Source organism: Littorina saxatilis, linkage group LG10 (genome assembly GCF_037325665.1).
Source record: "Littorina saxatilis isolate snail1 linkage group LG10, US_GU_Lsax_2.0, whole genome shotgun sequence".
Classification (NCBI taxonomy): domain Eukaryota; kingdom Metazoa; phylum Mollusca; class Gastropoda; order Littorinimorpha; family Littorinidae; genus Littorina; species Littorina saxatilis.
The window spans coordinates 8,021,613-8,039,959 of record NC_090254.1 but is presented as its reverse complement, the minus strand read 5'-3'; the positions used below and the strand labels follow the sequence as shown (position 1 = coordinate 8,039,959).

At 45.5% G+C, this 18,347-nt stretch overlaps 1 protein-coding gene across 3 annotated transcripts in view; it reads left to right on the top strand.

Moving 5' to 3' along the window:
- Positions 1 to 18,347, top strand: part of LOC138978085 (ephrin type-A receptor 4-like) — a 203,772-nt gene that overhangs the window by 122,910 nt on the left and 62,515 nt on the right. For all 3 annotated transcript variants that reach the window (XM_070350713.1, XM_070350712.1, XM_070350711.1), the window contains exons 5-8: positions 4,332 to 4,487; positions 7,975 to 8,155; positions 8,565 to 8,689; positions 9,074 to 9,282. In XM_070350713.1, coding sequence (XP_070206814.1) covers positions 4,332 to 4,487; positions 7,975 to 8,155; positions 8,565 to 8,689; positions 9,074 to 9,282 — 671 coding nt within the window. The remainder of the gene's footprint in view (positions 1 to 4,331; positions 4,488 to 7,974; positions 8,156 to 8,564; positions 8,690 to 9,073; positions 9,283 to 18,347) is intronic.

The following is an 18,347-nucleotide window of genomic DNA, read 5'->3' as shown; positions in this document are numbered from 1 at the left end:
ATGGAACAAAGAGTCACTGGAAATGTGTTTTGTTTTATCGCATCGGCAATTCATGTCCCAGACAGGAATAGAGGCTTGATAGGACAATGCTAATGATCAGTTATCCAAAAACGGGGAAAGAAAAATCCATTATGTCCAAGCCTTTCAAATGTTACTGAATACTAATATGTAACAAACACACACATCATTCCCGCAGTGGGGCACTGCGGTTATGAAATTAAAAGCCCCTCCTGTTTTTGGAACCGCAGGAGCTTTCTAGTTTGCTGTTAGGTAGATTTTTGGTTCCTCTTTCCTGTCATGCTCTCTTTTTCTTCATGGATTATTTTCCTTTTTCTGCCTTCTTGCTCATTCACCTGTATTTTTTCCAAAAATCTCTTCTCTTGCCGCTTGTCTCGCGATTCATGTATAGTTTAATCTGTTAGTGTTCTGATGTAAGTCCAGCAGTAGATAGGTTAAGCCTATTTTAACATACTGGAAACTGGTAATCTTCCAGTAGGTATTAATTTAGTTTTACTAAAGCCTGCTGGGACACAAGTAATGGGTTAGTGCATTTGTAAACAGGAATCGCTTGACAAGTGGCCCCCTTCATCCCCCCCTCCCTCGTCCTGATATGGCTCTGCGTAGTCGGCTGGACGTTAAGCAACAAATAAACAAACAAACACACACATCATGAATGCAAAGGACAAATCTCAGTCTTCACGTTTAATCGATACGCACAACTTAAGTTTAATTTTACTTACACGTGTATACTGCCACTTATTCCCAGTAAGGTCATATGTTGTACTACGTTGCAAGCCCCTGGAGCAATTTTTTGATTAGTGGTTTTGTGAACAAGAAACAATTAACAAGTGGCTCTATCCCATCCCCCCCCCCCCCCCCCCCCACCCCTTCCCCCGTCGCGATATAACCTTGAACGGTTGAAAACGACGTTAAACACCAAATAAAGAAAGAAAGAAAGACTGCCACTTATTGTAGAACGATAATGATTATATTATTAGGAATGGTCGATTTTTCTCATTCAGCGATCTCGCCATTAGAGTCAGAAGTGTCGGGAATGTTTCCAGAGAAATATTGGCAGTTTCAAAAATGTTTGTGTAACACCTACAGAGTTAAAGCATCGGTCCTGAGACACACACACGAATAAGAGTGCTCGGTTAATTAGAAGTATTGCAAAAATATATTTAAATTCATGTAAACGTAGTTTTTTTAAAAATAAATATTGACTTGACTTGACTTGGCTTATGTACGGTTAGGCTAGCCTAACGGACCACTATATTGTAGCAGTCATAGTTGGCAAAAATGTCGAACAGTGTGGCTACCGTGCACATCACAAGTCGTTCATATTGTTCGTGCCGTTGGTGACAGACGATTAAGAGCGACATCAGTATGGGCAGCCAAGTGTGCCTAAATGATGTCGTAGACTGTCACTCCGCCCCGTCCCCAGCACCCACCCTCATCCCCACTCCGCCCCTTAGCATGAGCAGCCAAGCGTGCCAAAATGCCGTCGTAGACCAGCCCCTCCCTCCGCTCCCTTGGTATGGGCAGTCGACCATGCCGAAACACCGTCGCAATCGTAGACTGTCCCCTCCCCTGTCCCTCCGTTGCTCGTATCCCCCGGCATTAGTCAATCGTGACGGTACCCTGCGTTTAACCTGTCAGCCATAACGGGAACGGGGTGGTGCTAATTGGAGGAATCAAAAAGCTTTCTCCTCCCTGCCCGCCATGGTAATTGGAGCCGCTGGTCCAGATTTGCCGCCATGTTGCCCCCCCTTACGTTTGGCGGGACAAAAGGGTTGCCTGCTGACCTTGTGAAAGAACTTTGACTCGGTCTTTTCCTTTTTTTTATCTTTTTTTTTTATAAGTTTTTGTTTGTGTGTGCCTTTTTTTGTCTTTTTATTTTTTTGCGTTTTTGCGTTCTGTTACTAGGGCGTTTTGTTGTGGCGATTTTTGTCAGTGTGAATAGTGGAGAGAACTGGGTGACAAGAAAATGTTTGGAGTGTGTGTATTTGTATGAAGCATGTGCTCGTTTGTTGGCGAAGTCTGTGTGCTCGCGCGCTCGACCAATCAGGACCCATTGAATAATATTTTTTTAAACGAAAAAAAAAAAACATGAAACCTTTTGTCTTTAAAAAAAAAAAAAAAAGTGCAGCCAGCGAAAGCAAAGGCAAACCTTCACACATGAACTAGCAAGCGAGTCGCTCTGCTAGGGTCTCCCAACAACAAACTGGCTCTTCAGGAGCGAGCAAGGCAAAGAAAAACGGGGACACGCACACAGAAAACGAGCTCTTCCTGCACGTACGCTCCGTCGCCAACTTGGTGACAGGGGCAAGCCAACGGCGTCACCCTTACACTCCCCGCTATTGTCTTTCTGCCTCCCCTGGCAAGCTCTGTCAACAGCAACGACAAACAGCCATGACCTCTCGGTGCCCCTATTCCTCGATAGCCACTCCCTTTCCTAGCCCCTGCGCCCCCCCCCCCCCCCACCATCCTGTCCCATTACGTTGGAGGGTTCCAGTCTCAAACAATGAGAGGTCTCGGGGTGAGCATGGCTTGGCGGTTCGCCCTCTCCTCCCCCCCTTCCCCCCGTCTCCACCAGCCCCCTTAGCTCGGGAGAGTTCGAGTCTCAATCACTGACGGCCAAAGGGGGAAGACGGCCCGGCGGTCCGGCGGCAAAGTTGTCATATTTCCATAAGCTGGCACAAGGACAAGGTTTTTTTTAGGGAGGTGGAGGAGAGAGACGGGATCGGGACGGACGGTTGGATTACCACCCACTCCCTCCCCTCTCCCTCTTTCCGACGCACGCACGCACGCATGCATGCACGCACGCATGCACCCCCCCCACACACACACACACATGCACCCCACTCCACACACACACACACACACACACACACACACCCCACTCCACAAAAATCCACTCCACAGTTCTCTTCTTTCACCGTCACTGTCAGTGTTTTGTTGGAGTAAAATTAGTGTTGGGGTGAACTTATTTGTTATTGAGAGTAAAATAAAGGACATTATGTGGAGGATTGTTCACGAATAATTCAAGAGGTTGAAAAGGACAAGGGGTCAAAGGGGAGAGGCGGCTGAAGGGAAATGAGAGGTGTTGATGGTGGTCACTGGATGCAGGATGGCCGTGCTAACAAGCGAGCTATGCCGGACAATATGCTGTTGGCAGTTGCAATGTCCGGTCGTGGACAATCTGCACACAAGTTGTATTTTCATGTTCGAATCTCACACTGAAGTGATGTTGACGAAGCACAAAGGGGACCGTATTGGAAGGAGAGTCTCGGGACTCAGGGCACAAAACTGACCCCCCTTGTTTGAACCGCTATGAGATCGTTTGCTTGGCCGTCCCGTTGTTGGATGTTTGTGTGCAAAATTCACCACTTTATTCTTCGCTGGTTGTTGTGATATTGAGTGTTGATTGTGTGTGTGTGTGTGTGTGTGTGTGTGTGTGTGTGTGTGTGTGTGTGTGTGTGTGTGTGTGTGAGAGAGAGAGAAAGTATGATGTTTGAAAGAGAGTGTGTGTGTGTGCGTTTGTGTGTGCGTCTGTCTGTGACTGTGTGTATGTGTACGCTTGCTTGCCAGACAGATACAGAGGTCTTGCTTCTTTGTGGAAAAGGAGGGTTGAAAATAAACTCAAATAGTGTGGGAGCCATAGTTTGCCCTTCTCACAAGTATTATCAATAGTGTGATTGACTCAAAGCATCAAGGGGGGGGGGGGGGTAGTGTCATTGAGGCGATTCATACCTGGAAGGATGAGCTGTGACACCGGAACCTGATCATGACAATAGCATTGCAAGGTCAGACGGTAGTTGTGCGAGAAAACAGAAGAAGACATTGTGCGTGTCGTGTCTCAACTGTTCCAGACGCGGTGTGTGTGAAGGTCAACGAACCAGATCGTTGAGGGTGAAACGGTTTCTATTTGGGAGCAAACTAGCAAGGTCTGACCTTCAAAATTGCGTTGGTATTTAGTGTTACGGTTGCTTGTGAAGAGGACTTTAATTGTCGCTTTGGGTAAAGGTTTTTAATTGTTGCTTTTGGCTGGTTGGTTGTTATAAATTTGTATGTCCAGCTTTAGGATTTTTTCATAGTTCTAATGGAGGCCGTCGTCTTTGATTTGTTCTGATCTGAAAACGGTTCTCGTTGTGGGAAGGCGTTTCAGGTTGTTGTTGTTGTTGTTGTTGTTGTTGTTGTTGTTGTTGTTGTTGTTTAAGAGTATCATTAGCCATGTCTTCCTTTTCTTCACTTTTGTTGTTGTTTTTGCACTAGTCCTTTCATTAATGTTCTGTCGACCCGACTAACCTTGAATTGTGTTTGTCTTTCAGCGTGCAAGGAGAACTTGTACAAGTGGTCGGAGGGGGCGGGTCCATGCCTGGAATGCCCACAACACAGCCATTCCACCAGTCCTGGTTCCTCCCAGTGCACGTGTCAGGCTGGCTACTACAGGGCAGTACTGGACAGCAAGTCTCGGCCTTGTACCCGTAAGTGTCCACTGTTCTGTATGTCTTATGTTTTCTGTTTTTCTGATATTTTGTTGTTTTGTCTGTGCGTTGATGCTGCTACGATAGTGTGGGTTAAAACCTCGGTGGTTGATTTCTTACTTTCTATCTTCTTCTTATGTTTTGTCTTCTCTCTTTCTGTATCTCTCTGTTTCTCACCAGGCTATCTCTGTCTGTCTCTTTGTGTGTGTGTGTGTGTGTATGTGTATGTGTGTGTGTGTTTCTCTCTCTCTCTCTCTCTCTTTCTCTCTCTCTCTCTCTCTCTCTCTCTCTCTCTCTCTCTCTCTCTCTCTCTCTCTCTCTCTCTCTCTCTCTCTCTCTGTATAATTCAAGGTACTATCTGTGCACAGACAAAGCATTTCATTTCACCAACAGAGTGTGCGGTATCAGCAATCTCCCGTCTTCAATACAGCAAACACAGACCCATTAATCCCAGTAGGATTTTATGATTCCCAGAGCGTATAGGGTCAGAGATAGACTATCAGCAGCGGTGATTACAATCGTAACCCCCCTGTCGCCACCTGCGAAAGTGACGTAGTAGCTAGTGTGACGCCTCTTGTTATTACGTCACATTGCCTTCAGTAGCGACTGGGTGTCACTTGTCGCTTATGACTGTGCATGCTGGGGTTACGGCATTGAAAGGGTTAATGAATAATAGTCGTTAGGTAGCGGCAAATAGCGGTGCTTTCATACACGGTTGTTAGGCAACGCTGGGGGGGGGGGGGGGGGGGGGATGAACAGTGTACATGCTATCTGCCTGCTTTCACTTGAAAGGGTATAGGCGTATCAGTCACGCAAGAAAGTTAAGGAACAAAATGATCATGTGCAAAAGACGTGGTAGACGACAGAAAAAACACAGAAGAAAACACTGGCATCATTAAATGTACACTGGTATGACTTAAATGTATCTATTTCAGTACTCCCCTCCTTCCCCGGTAATTCAGACACAAACATTGTGATAGTGCAAAGCCTGTGGAACCATGCAAGTGAGTATTTGCATTGACAAATAATATTTTGTCTTGAAAGAACAACACAGGGAGGGGGGAGGGTGGTGGGTATGTCGCGCGCTGCTTTACGCTTTAATTTGCAGCCAAAACTCTTTTTGTTGCAAAACTCTACCACCATCACTCCACTACACCCCCACAACCCTCACTTCCAACACCCCAACTACCACCACCGACACTAAACAACCACGCAGCAGTATGTATAGATTATCGGCACCAGCCCAGGAGAGAATTTGTTTTTCTTCTCCAGTGTAATGGTTTGTTTTCTCTCCCAGCAGCGGTAGCTAGAGAGAAATATCAATTGTCCAATCCAGTATAGACGTCCCGCTACGGCTGACATTTGGACTCCCAGGTTCGTTGCGCGCGCGTCAGACGGCAGAGGTGTTTTTGGCATGACCTTTAGACGCTGTCGCGCTGTCATCAGTTTGGAAACTTTATGTCACCGCTAGCGAAAACAGCCGTTTAGCTGTTGAGAGCTGCTAAACGAGTGTGTTTGCAGAATTTATTTTGGGAGAACATGTTCGAGTTTACACTTTTAACAGACAAAATGAAAATAATGATGGTGTTTTTTGGGTGTGTTTTTTATGTCCGTCTGTCTGTCTAGCTGTCCTTTTGGTCATAATTGCTTCCTAGAAAGGAAGCAGCAATACGAGGTTCAGAAAGAGCTAATTAAAGTGATCGCAAGAAAATGTTGATTTAATTGCAATATCTTGGCAGTACTAAGTAAAAAAGTGAAGGATTATTTGAATTAAAAGTAATCAGGGTTTTAAAGCACTGAAAGCTGAAACATAACAAAAGCATATTCAATCAATCCTATCAATTTCAAGTAATTTGAAGTTTCCCAATCATTTTTTATTCATGCACATTTGCTTAATTGATTGTCTCTGCAGCAAACTGCACATTGAAATGATAGTCATAGTCGACAGCAACCGGCTTAGCAAATGACAAAAATAAATAATTAAATTCTGATTCTCTTTGCCGCTAACATTGTTCACAGAATAAAATCGACTTTGAGAGAAATGAACGGTGTAATGTGAGAACTGTAGATGACACAGATGTCTCCTGACCTTAGCTGGGGTTGCCAGAGGACGTCCAGTATTTTCTCACCTCTATTTCTCTCTCTTGCTCTATCACGAACACAAGGGATGGCGGGCACACGCATACGCAGAAGAGCAGACAGGCAGGCTTGTACTGATGCGCACTTTGAACAGTAGCATGCGCGCGCACGCACGCAAGTACACTCGTGCTCACGCACGAACGCACGCAAACCCGCATGCGCGCACATAATCCCACCCGCACGCGCAAACACACACATGTGTGGCCTTCCATGTTTCTGTGGAAGTTGTTCATTTTGTCATACTTCCCGTTGTCATCTTTCTCTCTCCCCCCCCTATACCGCCCCGCCCCGCCCCAACCCACCCCTCTCCCTCCCCCCCCCCTTTCTCACAGATTTCGTGTTGTTCTCGGTTCCTAATAAATATTCTCAGTTTTATTATTTTTCTCGTTTGTTGGAATACTGCAAGCATTATAGAATTGACCAATCATTTGATTTCAGTTTTTGTCACAGGCAGCACCTTCTTCAGTTTAAAATAAATTGAATTCGCCCACAATCCTCTCTGCTTCACTTCTCACTCTGATTTTCATGGGATAAGGACCTCCCCCACCCTTCCTCTAGGGTGTCTGTATCCGCCGCGTGCCTGCTTTCTCCCTCTGCGTGGATTCTCCTTGTCTGTCTTGTCTTTCAATTCGTCTGTCCGTTCGCCTGTTCCGCTACGTTTGTCTGTCTCTCTCTCTTTCTCGCTCTGTCTATGTCTCCGTCTCTCTCTGTCTCTGTCTCTGTCTCTATGTCTCCCTCTCTCTCTGTTTCTCTCCCTCTCTATCTTTCTTTCTCCCCCCTTCTCTCTCTTTCTCTCTCTCTCTCTCTCTCGCTCTCCCTCCCACTGCAACCCCCCGCCCCCCCCCCCCCCCCTCTGTGTCTGTTGACTCACGTCATCCTCCCTTGGCCTCTCACAATCAGATGCACTGACAGAAGGTCGCCCAGTGTTGACTTGATACCTTTTGTCTTTGCCTGCCTGTTGCGACACATCCTGAGTCATCCCTCACAAGAAAAGTGTCGCTGTTAATGAAAGGGGAACACTGAGAGGGGTCTTGGATGGCTTGGTTGGAAAGGACAGGCAGCTTTTGCACTGCAGTTGCAAGGGTCGGAGTCGTTTTGATGCGCACCGAGTGACTGACTTAGATGGGTCTTGTGATGTAACAAGTGTCCCTTCCTTTCAAGGACCCTTCTCTGTGGACTTCAACCCTGTTGCACACACGCAAAGGGCGAATACACACACACATTCACACGCGTATACACGAACGCACGCACACAGACAGACATTTCCTCACCGTTTCTTTTCTTTTCGGATTACCCATTTGTGAGTTGTCCATTTAAAGAATACTACGTATGTTTCTTTACGTCTTAGGTCCCCCATCGGCACCAAGGCGTCTTATTGTCTACACCGCCACCTCTAGCTCAGTGACCTTGAACTGGGACCCTCCCAATGACCTTGGAGGTCGCTATGACCTCGAGTACCGCATCGTGTGCTCCGAGTGTGGAACTCAGGTCCTCTATCGCCCTGGTTGGCATGGCTTCAACACCACCAGGTACAGTGATGATGATGATGGTGATAGTGATAGTGATGATGATGATGATGATGATGATGATGATGATGATGATGATGATGATCTCGGTGATTCAATAATGATGACTCACGAGGAAGAGGCTTACTTTCTATTTTATGCATGGTGAGGTTTCAAGAACACGAAGACTGGTAAGTCTTCCATCCAAGACTGTAACATGAACTTGTTTTAATTGTCCAAGGGCAGGAGCCAGTCATTGGAAATGAGATTAAAACCACGTTTATTTAAAACTATTTGTTTGTTTGCTTTAGTTTATTGCGAAGACACGTACGAGGAACTGCCCTGTGAGGGATATCAGAATTGTTGAATTGTATGCAAATCCCCGTTCTCGTCAGCCAACTTTGAACAAACTTGATAATTCTCTTTCTTTCAGCGTGACGCTTACGAACCTGAAGCCAAGTTTCTCCTACCGCATCACGGTGTATGCAGAGAATGGGGTCAGTAACATCAGTGGTTCCGTGGCCTCAGAGTATGTCATCGCCAGGACCGAAGCTTCAGGTAACCACACGATTTGTACACTGTGTCAATGATTTGGCGTGGTGTGTGTATTGAATTTCTTGGGATTCTTTAGATAATTGTTGTAAGCTGCCCTTGCGTGGTGCATGATTTAGCTGAAATAGTTTGAGAGCTCGTTGAAGACAATTTCAAAGCATTTTGAATGATTTATTCCCAGAATGTGTGTATTAAGTAAGTACGATGTATCTTTTAACTTTTCCTGTGATCGCTTTCAATTTGTTTTTTGGTCAACACATATTCAGACCGCAGTTTTTGACCTCAGATAAGACTCTTTGTATATGATAACTCACTCTTAAGCTTGTTCTTCTACTTTTAGAGCGCATTCGTCCCTTTGTTTCTCAGACCAGAATCTTTTTCTCTTTGCAGCCAAGGTGATGGGCGTGAGACGGACAAGTTCCAGCGCCAACCACATCACCATTGCTTGGGAGTTACCTCCCAGTCTAGAAGGGGACGTCACCCAGTTCAAGGTGCGCTACTTTCCCCAGCACAGGGAGGATACTGCCATCTCCAAGTACACCACCAGCCGCAACCTGACCATCTCTGAGTTTGAGATAGACACAACTTATATCTTTCTGGTGAGTTGATGTGGATGTGTTTGTTTGTTTGTTTGTTTGTTTGTGTGGTGTTGGTTTGGTTGTCGATTTTGTGTGTGACGGGCTAGGATCGGAGTGGCTTGGTTGTTTGTTTGTGTTTTCGTTTTTGTGTCAGTAGTGTGTCTGGGAAAGAGGCATAGTGTGTGCGTTATTTGTGCGTGTATCTGTCTGTCTGTCTGTGTATCTGTCTGGCTGTGTTTCTGTCTGGCTGTGTTTCTGTCTGTATGTCTGCCTGACTGTGTGTGTGTGTGTGTGTGTGTGTGTGTGTGTGTGTGTGTGTGCGTGTGTGTGTGTGTGTGTGTGTGTGTGTGTGGTTGTTCAGTAGTTCAGTCGTCTACTTTTGTCTGCATTTATTCAAAACAGCTTCAGTGTTCAAATGATATGCATGCATCCAAGAATACATCAACCCTGTACATGCAGTACTCTAATACTTACAGTCTGTTTTCGTGTGAGTCTAAGTGTCCATAGCATTATAACGTCTCTATGCTGTTACTCATAAGAATAAGTTGCAAATGAAACCTGAGAACAAGACATCATCTTCTCTTCAATCGCTTTATTCTTTAGTGTACAAATCTCGACAGCATTCCCAAGTGCTATTGGTATTACTCCCAGAAAGGTCTTTTATTGGAAATCTGAGAACATTGTTGAAATTAATCCAAAAAGCGTCTACCGTTAAGATTCGATCATGCGTGGTTCTATGGCCACAAGTTCAACGCACGAACAAAACGACCATGTTATCCATCACTCTTCAATGCCACAACACACCCTCCATCCTTCATGGCAGGCTAATTTTGAACACCTTCCCCCTGGTCCCAAACTCTAACACAACAGAAGCTCCGTTGAAAAGCATGGTCCGAGGAGTTTCTATAGAGTTCCAGGCCTCCATCCATCAAGTGGACACCGACCACAATACCCTCGGTGACAATCTTTTTCTCTCTGCGCGGAACTGAAGGCATTCGACCGTGAAGCGTTTGTTGTAGGGACTTGCAAATCCCCACTTAGAAAAAAAGGCTTGGTCATGAGAGAAACGTTTAAAAAAATGGTTTGAAGGGCGTGGAAGGGAGGGTGGTGAAGGGGTGAATCGGGGAAAAGAATTTTGAGTAAAAAGTTTGAAGTGTTGGTTGAACGTGTGAGAAAAAGCCGGAAATGCTACTAGAGTTGCTAACAATGTCCAACTATTAAGACGGCATAGTTAGTGGAAGCGGGTGCACGACACTTGGTCGAATAAATTGTGCCGATGCGACAGTTGGTCGAGTGTTTTGATGTGTGTCCTGGGGTTTCGCTGTGTGCTGACGGTACTGGTCATGCTACTATTATATATTCAGGTTTCTTTGGGCACAAAAAGGTAGCGAAATACAGCCTCATTCCAATTATTTTAAGAGTGCTCCATATAAAAACTTTGTCTTGGTATTTTACAATTTACTACTCTGAATTAGCTCCTATTTATAATGAATTTGTAGCCTTTGACCGAGACAAATCGTACCCCATCAACAATGCAAAGCCACAGACTTCATCCACAGCTCTCAGCGTCGCCTGACTAGAGTCAGAAGAACACCCTCAGCCACAGTGAACTAGCTCTCGCTCTGACGCCCTCCGAGTGGAACGTGCCAATGGGGCGGGGACAGGGAGGGGGGGGGGGAGAAATCAATGAAGCGTAATGCACAACTCTTGCGACCGCCCGCACGTGCTGATGTCGTCTGTACTGCTGTCGGTTGTCTCCCCTTGTCACCACCCCCCGCCCCTCTCTCACCTCAACTTCTCCTCTTTCTCTCTCTCTCCCTTTCTGCCCCCTCCCCCCTTTCAAAGAGCATACTGCTTTCGTTTGTGGCGCCTTGTCACCATCTTGCCCTTTCCCACCCCACCCCCAACTCCCTTCTCGCCTGAGCTTCTTTCTCCCCCTCCTTCCTCTCCCCCTTCACAGAGTTGTATCTACTGCTTCTGTCGCTTGTCACCACCAACACCTCCCTCCTCCTCTTCCCCTCCCTCTTCCTCCTCCTCCTCCTTCCTTCTCATTCTTCTCCTCTTCCTCCTCCTCTTCCTCCTCCTCTTCCTCCTCCTCCTCCTTCTCCTCTTCCTCCTCCTCCTCCTCCTCTTCCTCCTCCTCCTCCTCTTCTCCTCTTCCCCCTCTTCTCCTCCTCCTCCTTCCTCCTCCTTCTCCTCCTCCTCATTCTCTGTCGTCTTCCCTCCTCTCCCCCTTCAGAGGGTTGTCATGGAGTGTTGAGTGTTGTATGGATCGTCAGTTTTCACCACTTGTCCCTTCCTCGGGCTTGATAGTGTTTCTGTCTTCTAAGTGTTTTGGGCTGTCTGGTGATCAGGAAGGGGATTTGTATTATACAAAAATGATTAACAAAAACAATTCCTGAAGAAAACTTCAGAAGTTGAGAGCTTTAATGTGAGGGGTTTTTTTCTTGAAACAGTACATTTGACATTGTGTGCTTAAACTAGTTAGTTCGTGTAGCTGAAAGCAATATTTTCTTGAGAGAAATAGTCGGATCCGTTGTGTCAAGGGATCATTGTGAAAGTACTCATTAAGCTAACTTTTGATGTTTCTGTATCATATATCCTTGCTTTTGACAAGATCATTTCCAGTGTTATTCCGTATTAGCATAAATCTGAATTTTTGCGAGAACCACACCCACTCCTTTCCATAATTTCGTCAATACTTTTTTCGGAAAACTTGTGTTCGTAAAATACAAACCCACCCGCACACATGTAACGACCCAAAAAGTGAAATAGTATCGGTCCCCTGCGGGAAATGTAGCAAGGCCAGCATGATTCATAGTGTGCACGGTAGTGTCAGTAAGCCCACCGGGACTTCTATTTTCCCTGTGTCCGATTCAATTGTCGTTTACCCCGGAGAGAGGACATTCTGCAGACCGGACCAAATTGTACGCTGTCTGTGACCATTGGTCTTAGTGGATTCCGAAGCAAAACAAGTGTTTAACGCGTTTATGGAGCGTTGTGCGGGTGTGAATTCTGACGACGGCTTCGGTCAATTTACGGCCTCATTAGCTTTTTTTGTTTTGTTCTGTTTGGAGACGTTTCATTTTCGTTGCTTTACAGTTTTGTCTTAGCTTAGCTGGTTTTGGATTGTAGTGCACGAATTTTCTCAGGAAGTTTACCCCTGAAGCTTCATTTGCATAATGTCTCTTGCTTTCACTAAATGTATATCATTTAGCTGAAATGTACAGCAGTACTGTTTCAGCAAAAAGTCATAATGATTTATCGGCAGTGAACCCTAGCAGTAAGCATTTTGCTACATGTATTTCATGGCGATCTGTACAGCTTCCCAGTAACACTTTGTTTTACGGTGGCACCTATACCTCTCTTTTGCTACATGTATTTCATGGCGATCTGTACAGCTTCCCAGTAACACTTTGTTTTACGGTGGCACCTACCTCTCTTTTGCTACATGTATTTCATGGCGATCTGTACAGCTTCCCAGTAACACTTTGTTTTATGGTGACACCTACCTCTCTTTTGCGCCTCTCAAAAAATCCTAGAAATGTACGTCTGAAAAGTCTGCCAATGGATGTAAATTCACTGAAGTTATAAGTAGAAAACATGAAAAAATCGAGAGAACTCTTTAAATTGAAAAATCCGAAAGAGACTTCTAACCTTCTGAAGTCAAACAGGAAATGATTGAACGTTCCAAATCTAACCTGTTTGTGTACCCCAGAATTTGGGAGTCTTGGAAAGGGAGGTTGCTCCATACATGTATTGCATGGCGATCTTTACAGCTCTCTACCAACAGAGCCATGTTGTACTAGCAACTCGCACTGTCTTTTTTCAGGGTCTGGAGGGACTTGTTCGCATTCGCTTCAGCTTTCCCAACTCCAGTGGTTGTGGGGGTCCTGGGAGACATTAGGTTTTGCACACACGTTCTTCTCCAGTCGATTGTGGCTGCTGTGGGATTTCTCCTCGTACGCCCTGTTGCATACGAGGCCAGGCTTTTCGTGGCCAACATCATTAGATTGTTGTTTGAGGTCGTTTTGGGGTTTGGAATGTTTTGTGTTCCGTCCCCGCTTTCTCTTGTTGCGTACCAGTTGCTTCGAGGTTTCTTTTTTTTTTTTGCTACACGATTCGATTGTTGTAAGGTGGCGAGGGTATACTAGTTGCTTTGAGGATTGTTTTTTTTTCTTCAGTTTTGTTGCTGTTGCGATAAACAATTAGATTGTTGCTGGGGGCCAATGGATGGGTTTCTGTTGACGAAGGATTGTAGGATGACAGTCTTGGCATGAAAGTCACAGGTGTAATCAAAATATTCTATTTTTGTCCTTTGGTTTTATTGTCGTGGCGTCTGTCTTTTGGAACGCTGAAGTTTACTTGTGTGGGAGACTACCACTATTTTGTTTTACTCATGTGTGTTTCCAGACAAAAGTTTACGTCGTTTCCATGCTAAAAGTCTTCCTTTTGACAGATCCCTGTTGTCAGTTGGGACACATCCGTTCATGTTTTCAGCTCAGTCAAGCGTGTAGAAGTTTGCAAATACGTGGATCAGAATTTTTTTGTTTAAAGAAGAAAAACAAGGAAGTCTACTGCGAACGTCAATTTAAAGTTTCTCATCAGTATACACGTATCTTCCATTCTGTGTTCTGTCTGCTTCTTTTCCCCTGGCGGAGGAGCGTTATGAAAGATTGGCAAGAAACAGCCTCAACCCACCATTTCTGGTCGGTCACTGCTTCCTATCAGACTTAACTCAAGTTGACACACCAAGACAGCCACGCCTTTCAGCAATCGTATAGTGCCAGGGAGACATCCCCGAAACTAGTTTCAACTGGGAGGTCAAAATGGTGATTTTTTTTTGGGGGGGTAGGGTGTATGGTGGGGTGGTTTTTTTCGAGGGGGGGGGGGGTGTTTAGGGAGCTACCTATTATTGATACGTCATGACAGAATCGCCTTTTGGCAAACATATTGTGGTGGAGAGACAATACATACCAGTGAAGTGAAGAAAAGAGGGAGAGGGGGGGGGGGGAACAAGGAGAGATAGGGAAAGGGGGATTAGGTGGGGGAGGCTGGGAGGATATACCCATTACTCCGGTAACTCCCGCACAAGTGCAGACAGCCTCTATCAGGCAGAAAGCCAGCGAAGGCGTGGCAGCGCCGACAGTGACTTACGACTTGCCTCCCGTCCTGGGTAATAGAGTATGCAGATAGAATTGTACCGATGAATACAACGCCGGGGGAAGACTGTGGGGCTGGGGCAAAAATGGGTTCTGGGTGGTATAGTTGGTACGGGAACTGAGAGAGAGAGAGAGAGAGAGAGAGAGAGAGAGAGAGAGAGAGAGAGAGAGAGAGAGAGAGAGAGAGAGAGAGAGAGAGAGAGAGAGAGAGAGAGAGAGAGAGAGAGAGAGAGACCTACAGCGTAACTGACACCATTGTCAACTTGCACAGTTAATTTTAGCCAAAATGTCTCGCTGCGCCCGGGAAGCAACCAGAATGTAGATGTTGGGCATGTGTCCAAGTATAAGAATGCCCTTATCCCACGTCAAAGACTAAACAGATCTTTTGTGGTATCCACAAGGTATGTTTAAATGAAAAGAAATAGCATTGAAGCAGATCTCAACCACTCGCCCGAAACTTCCGTCGGAGGCCCAAGGAACTCGGCAAGCAAATTGTTTGGGGCCATACCGGAGGAAAGGTATTGATAAGTAAAGTAGGCAATTGTCTTTTCGGTCGGACACGCTAAGTAGATAGCCAGGGCAAGAGGTCATGTCTTGACCCCCACCAGAGTCTTCGCGGTGGGTGGATCGGGTGCGAGCGTCTACCCTGGTCTGTTGAACACTGATACACACAGCCGCATTTTTTTGTTTGTTGAGGTTGTGTTGCCGCGGCTTTGTGTTTTCTGGCTAACTTTGTGGAAAAAAAGGTCTTCAGGAGAAATGTTTCCCGCAGGAAGTCGAGAAAGAAGGTATCATTTTGACCATCATCATAATTATTGAAGTGGGAGTCTTTTCTCGGACTCAAGTTTAATTGTCTCAGACCATCTGGTAAGGGTCTAACGAGATTGGGTTTTCTTCTGACCTCTTATAGTGCCAGTACCTTTGATGGCTTTGGTACTTTGCTCACTTCGTTCGATCAACAGCTCTGAACTGTCAGAGCTCAGCGGGACTCTTTGATGCCACTTTAGCACGGTCATTCATCCGCAGACCATTTTCGCATTATGAACATTTTCTGCGCTCACAAAAGTGAGGTACCCTTTTCATGTTCAGGTATGATTCCCTCCAGTGGGAGCACGTGTGTGGTCTTGTATTTTAACTGTCAGCGTGGTTGTTTGTTTTCTAGAGTGCTAAGGTCAGCTTTTTTGACGCTAAGCTCTGGTCAGCCACCGGACCTAAGTGTTTTGACATCTTCTTCCGATCTCATCGTGTTATCTTTGTGGTCTTCTATCTCGGTCAGGTGAACGAACGGGTGAACATTGCTGAGTGGGGCAGTTTTTCTCTCTCTCTTGGCATTGGTGGGGGGGGGGGGGATAGCGTCTGTCTGTCTGATCCCTTTAGCTGGCTTCTTTTGTGTCTGCTACGTGCTCTGGCTTTAAAGATGATCACCCGATTGTGTCCTTGGGTGATGTAAATAGAAACGATTACAATTGCACGAGTTTGAGCGAACACTTTCAACCATCTGCATAAAATCTGCCAGAGAGTATTGCGTCAAGAGAGCATGGTGAAATTGTAAGATAAAACAATACATACACCATGTGAATTCAGAAGATTGTTAACAGATGAGCTGCGCAAATCACAATAGGTTATAGAATGCGGAAATGACAGCGAGTATACTAGTAACAACAGGAGCAAAAACGCACCGAACAATAGACGTCGAAGAACACGAATCGCTTTACCCGTGGTGGAATTCGGAAATGACAGAAAGTTACACCAGAAGCTAAGTGCCTCAAACAATACACGCAGAAATGCACAGATCGCAGTATTTTATAGAGGTCGGAAATGACAGCAACCGAAACGAAACACGCAAGAATCCTACCTCACACAATGAATTGTGTTAAACACTTAGACATTCGGAAGTGACGCTCATTGACAACGACTTAGGACAATGCCAGTGCCAGGAGCGTCATTGCACCACGGATTTTCCACCCACACCACTGCTAGGACTTGGTAGTAGAAGCGAAGAGAGTGAGAACTTTGGTAGACGGTCTTAGGAAGAACGTGCGAGGCTCACAATGCACGACTGAAATCCTGAGATTTCTGCAGTGCATTCCTGGCACCCGGAATAAGAAGCTTCCCGACAGCTGGGACAATAGAAAGGAGTAAAGTGCAGGGGAAGAGCGCCTCTCAAAAGGAAGCATTGGGCCCAACTCAAAGCAGACGTTTCTCGCTTGCACTGTTTGTCTTGGTTTGCCCTTGGGATGGGAAGCACATGGTGATGGCGATGTGTAGCTCAGCCAGTGTTCCCAGACCTTGCTTTGAATAGTACCGTAGCTACTGAGCGTTGCGAAGTAGTTATTCAGAGGTTTGTGAGCCTTACTGTGTAGTACCAAAACGCATGGTATGGTAGTGCAGTTTAATCGTCTCAGTTTCTTGTACTTGCCTTGGATAGACCGTACGTTTCTGGGCAATCGAAATAGTCATTCAGAGTATGTGAGTCTTACGGAATACTGTCAAGCACATGGCAATACAACAGAATAGCTCAATGGACAACACATATTGGAGTGTTACGTCCTCACAGTTTAACTTGGACCTATTGGGGGCATGAAGTTGATACAGCTCAATATTCCCAGCACCCGTTTTACCTGGGCTAGGGCTGGAGTGTCTTTCGGAGCTTCGGAGCTTTGCGAAATAATCCCAAGCTGTAGAACCCCATGTCAAAGATATTCCACCGTTACTGCCTTGGAATATGGCCTCCCGTTTCGTTTGGAGCTTCTGAGCCGGCTTTTCGAAATAACCCCAAGTACATGGCTGTAGAACCCAATGTCAAAGATATGCCACTGTTACTGCCTTGGAATAGGGCCTCCCGATTGTGTTCGGACAAAGATCTTCCAGTTCGGAGCTTCTGAGTTTTGGGAAGGACTCAAGTCCTATATCCACAGTGGTGGCCGGCGGGCAACCGCCCCCGCTTATACTTAGACAGGGCCCTGATGTTGTTGGGAGCTTGTGTATGACGGCTTACTAGTGCCAAAACCTCAGAATTGTAATTATCAAGGGAAAATGATAATTACCATTTTCACGTGTTTATTACTAATTTTCCCGGGAAAATTACTAATTTTCCCGGAATAATTACTAACTTTCACCTGTTAATTACTAATTTTTAGTTTTGGCTCACTTCCTGACGGATTGCTAGTGCCAAAACTAAAAATTAGTAATATTCCCGTGAAAATGAGTAACTAACAGGTGAAAACAGTAACTGACAGCGTTAATTAGTAATTATCACGTGATAATGGGTAACCCCAGGTTTTGGCACTAGTAAGCCGTCATAGGGCTTACTAGTGCCAAAACCTCATAATTGTAATTATCAAGGGAAAATTAGTAATTTTCGCTTGATAATTGCCATTTTCACGTGTTAATTACTAATTTTCCCGGAATAATTACTAACTTTCACCTGTTAATTACTAATTTTTAGTTTTGGCTCACTTCCTAACGGATTGCTAGTGCCAAAACTAAAAATTAGTCATTTTCCCGTGAAAATTACTAATTATCCCGTGAAAATGAGTAACTAACGAGTGAAAACAGTAACTGACAACGTTAATTAGTAATTATCACGTGATAATGGGTAACCCCAGGTTTTGGCACTAGTAAGCCGTCATACTTGTGAACCTTGTTTCTGGTGCCTGGCTCAGAAACTCTGAGTGGCCGTCGCGTGTAGAAAGAAGCTTCAAGCATCCGACAGAGACTTTTATTGGACCTGGAGACTGTCGACCTCCTACCCGTTCGATGGTACCGTTCGATGTTGAGTAGCTGGCAGTATTGATGTGATGGTTTAAGCACGCCTTGTGGTTCGGTACTTTGGTTGTAAACAAGTTCAGGAAAGATCGGGCGCGCCTTCAGAACAGCAATGAGCGCCACAGGCTTATGTCTTTTATTCTTTTTCTTTTTTTT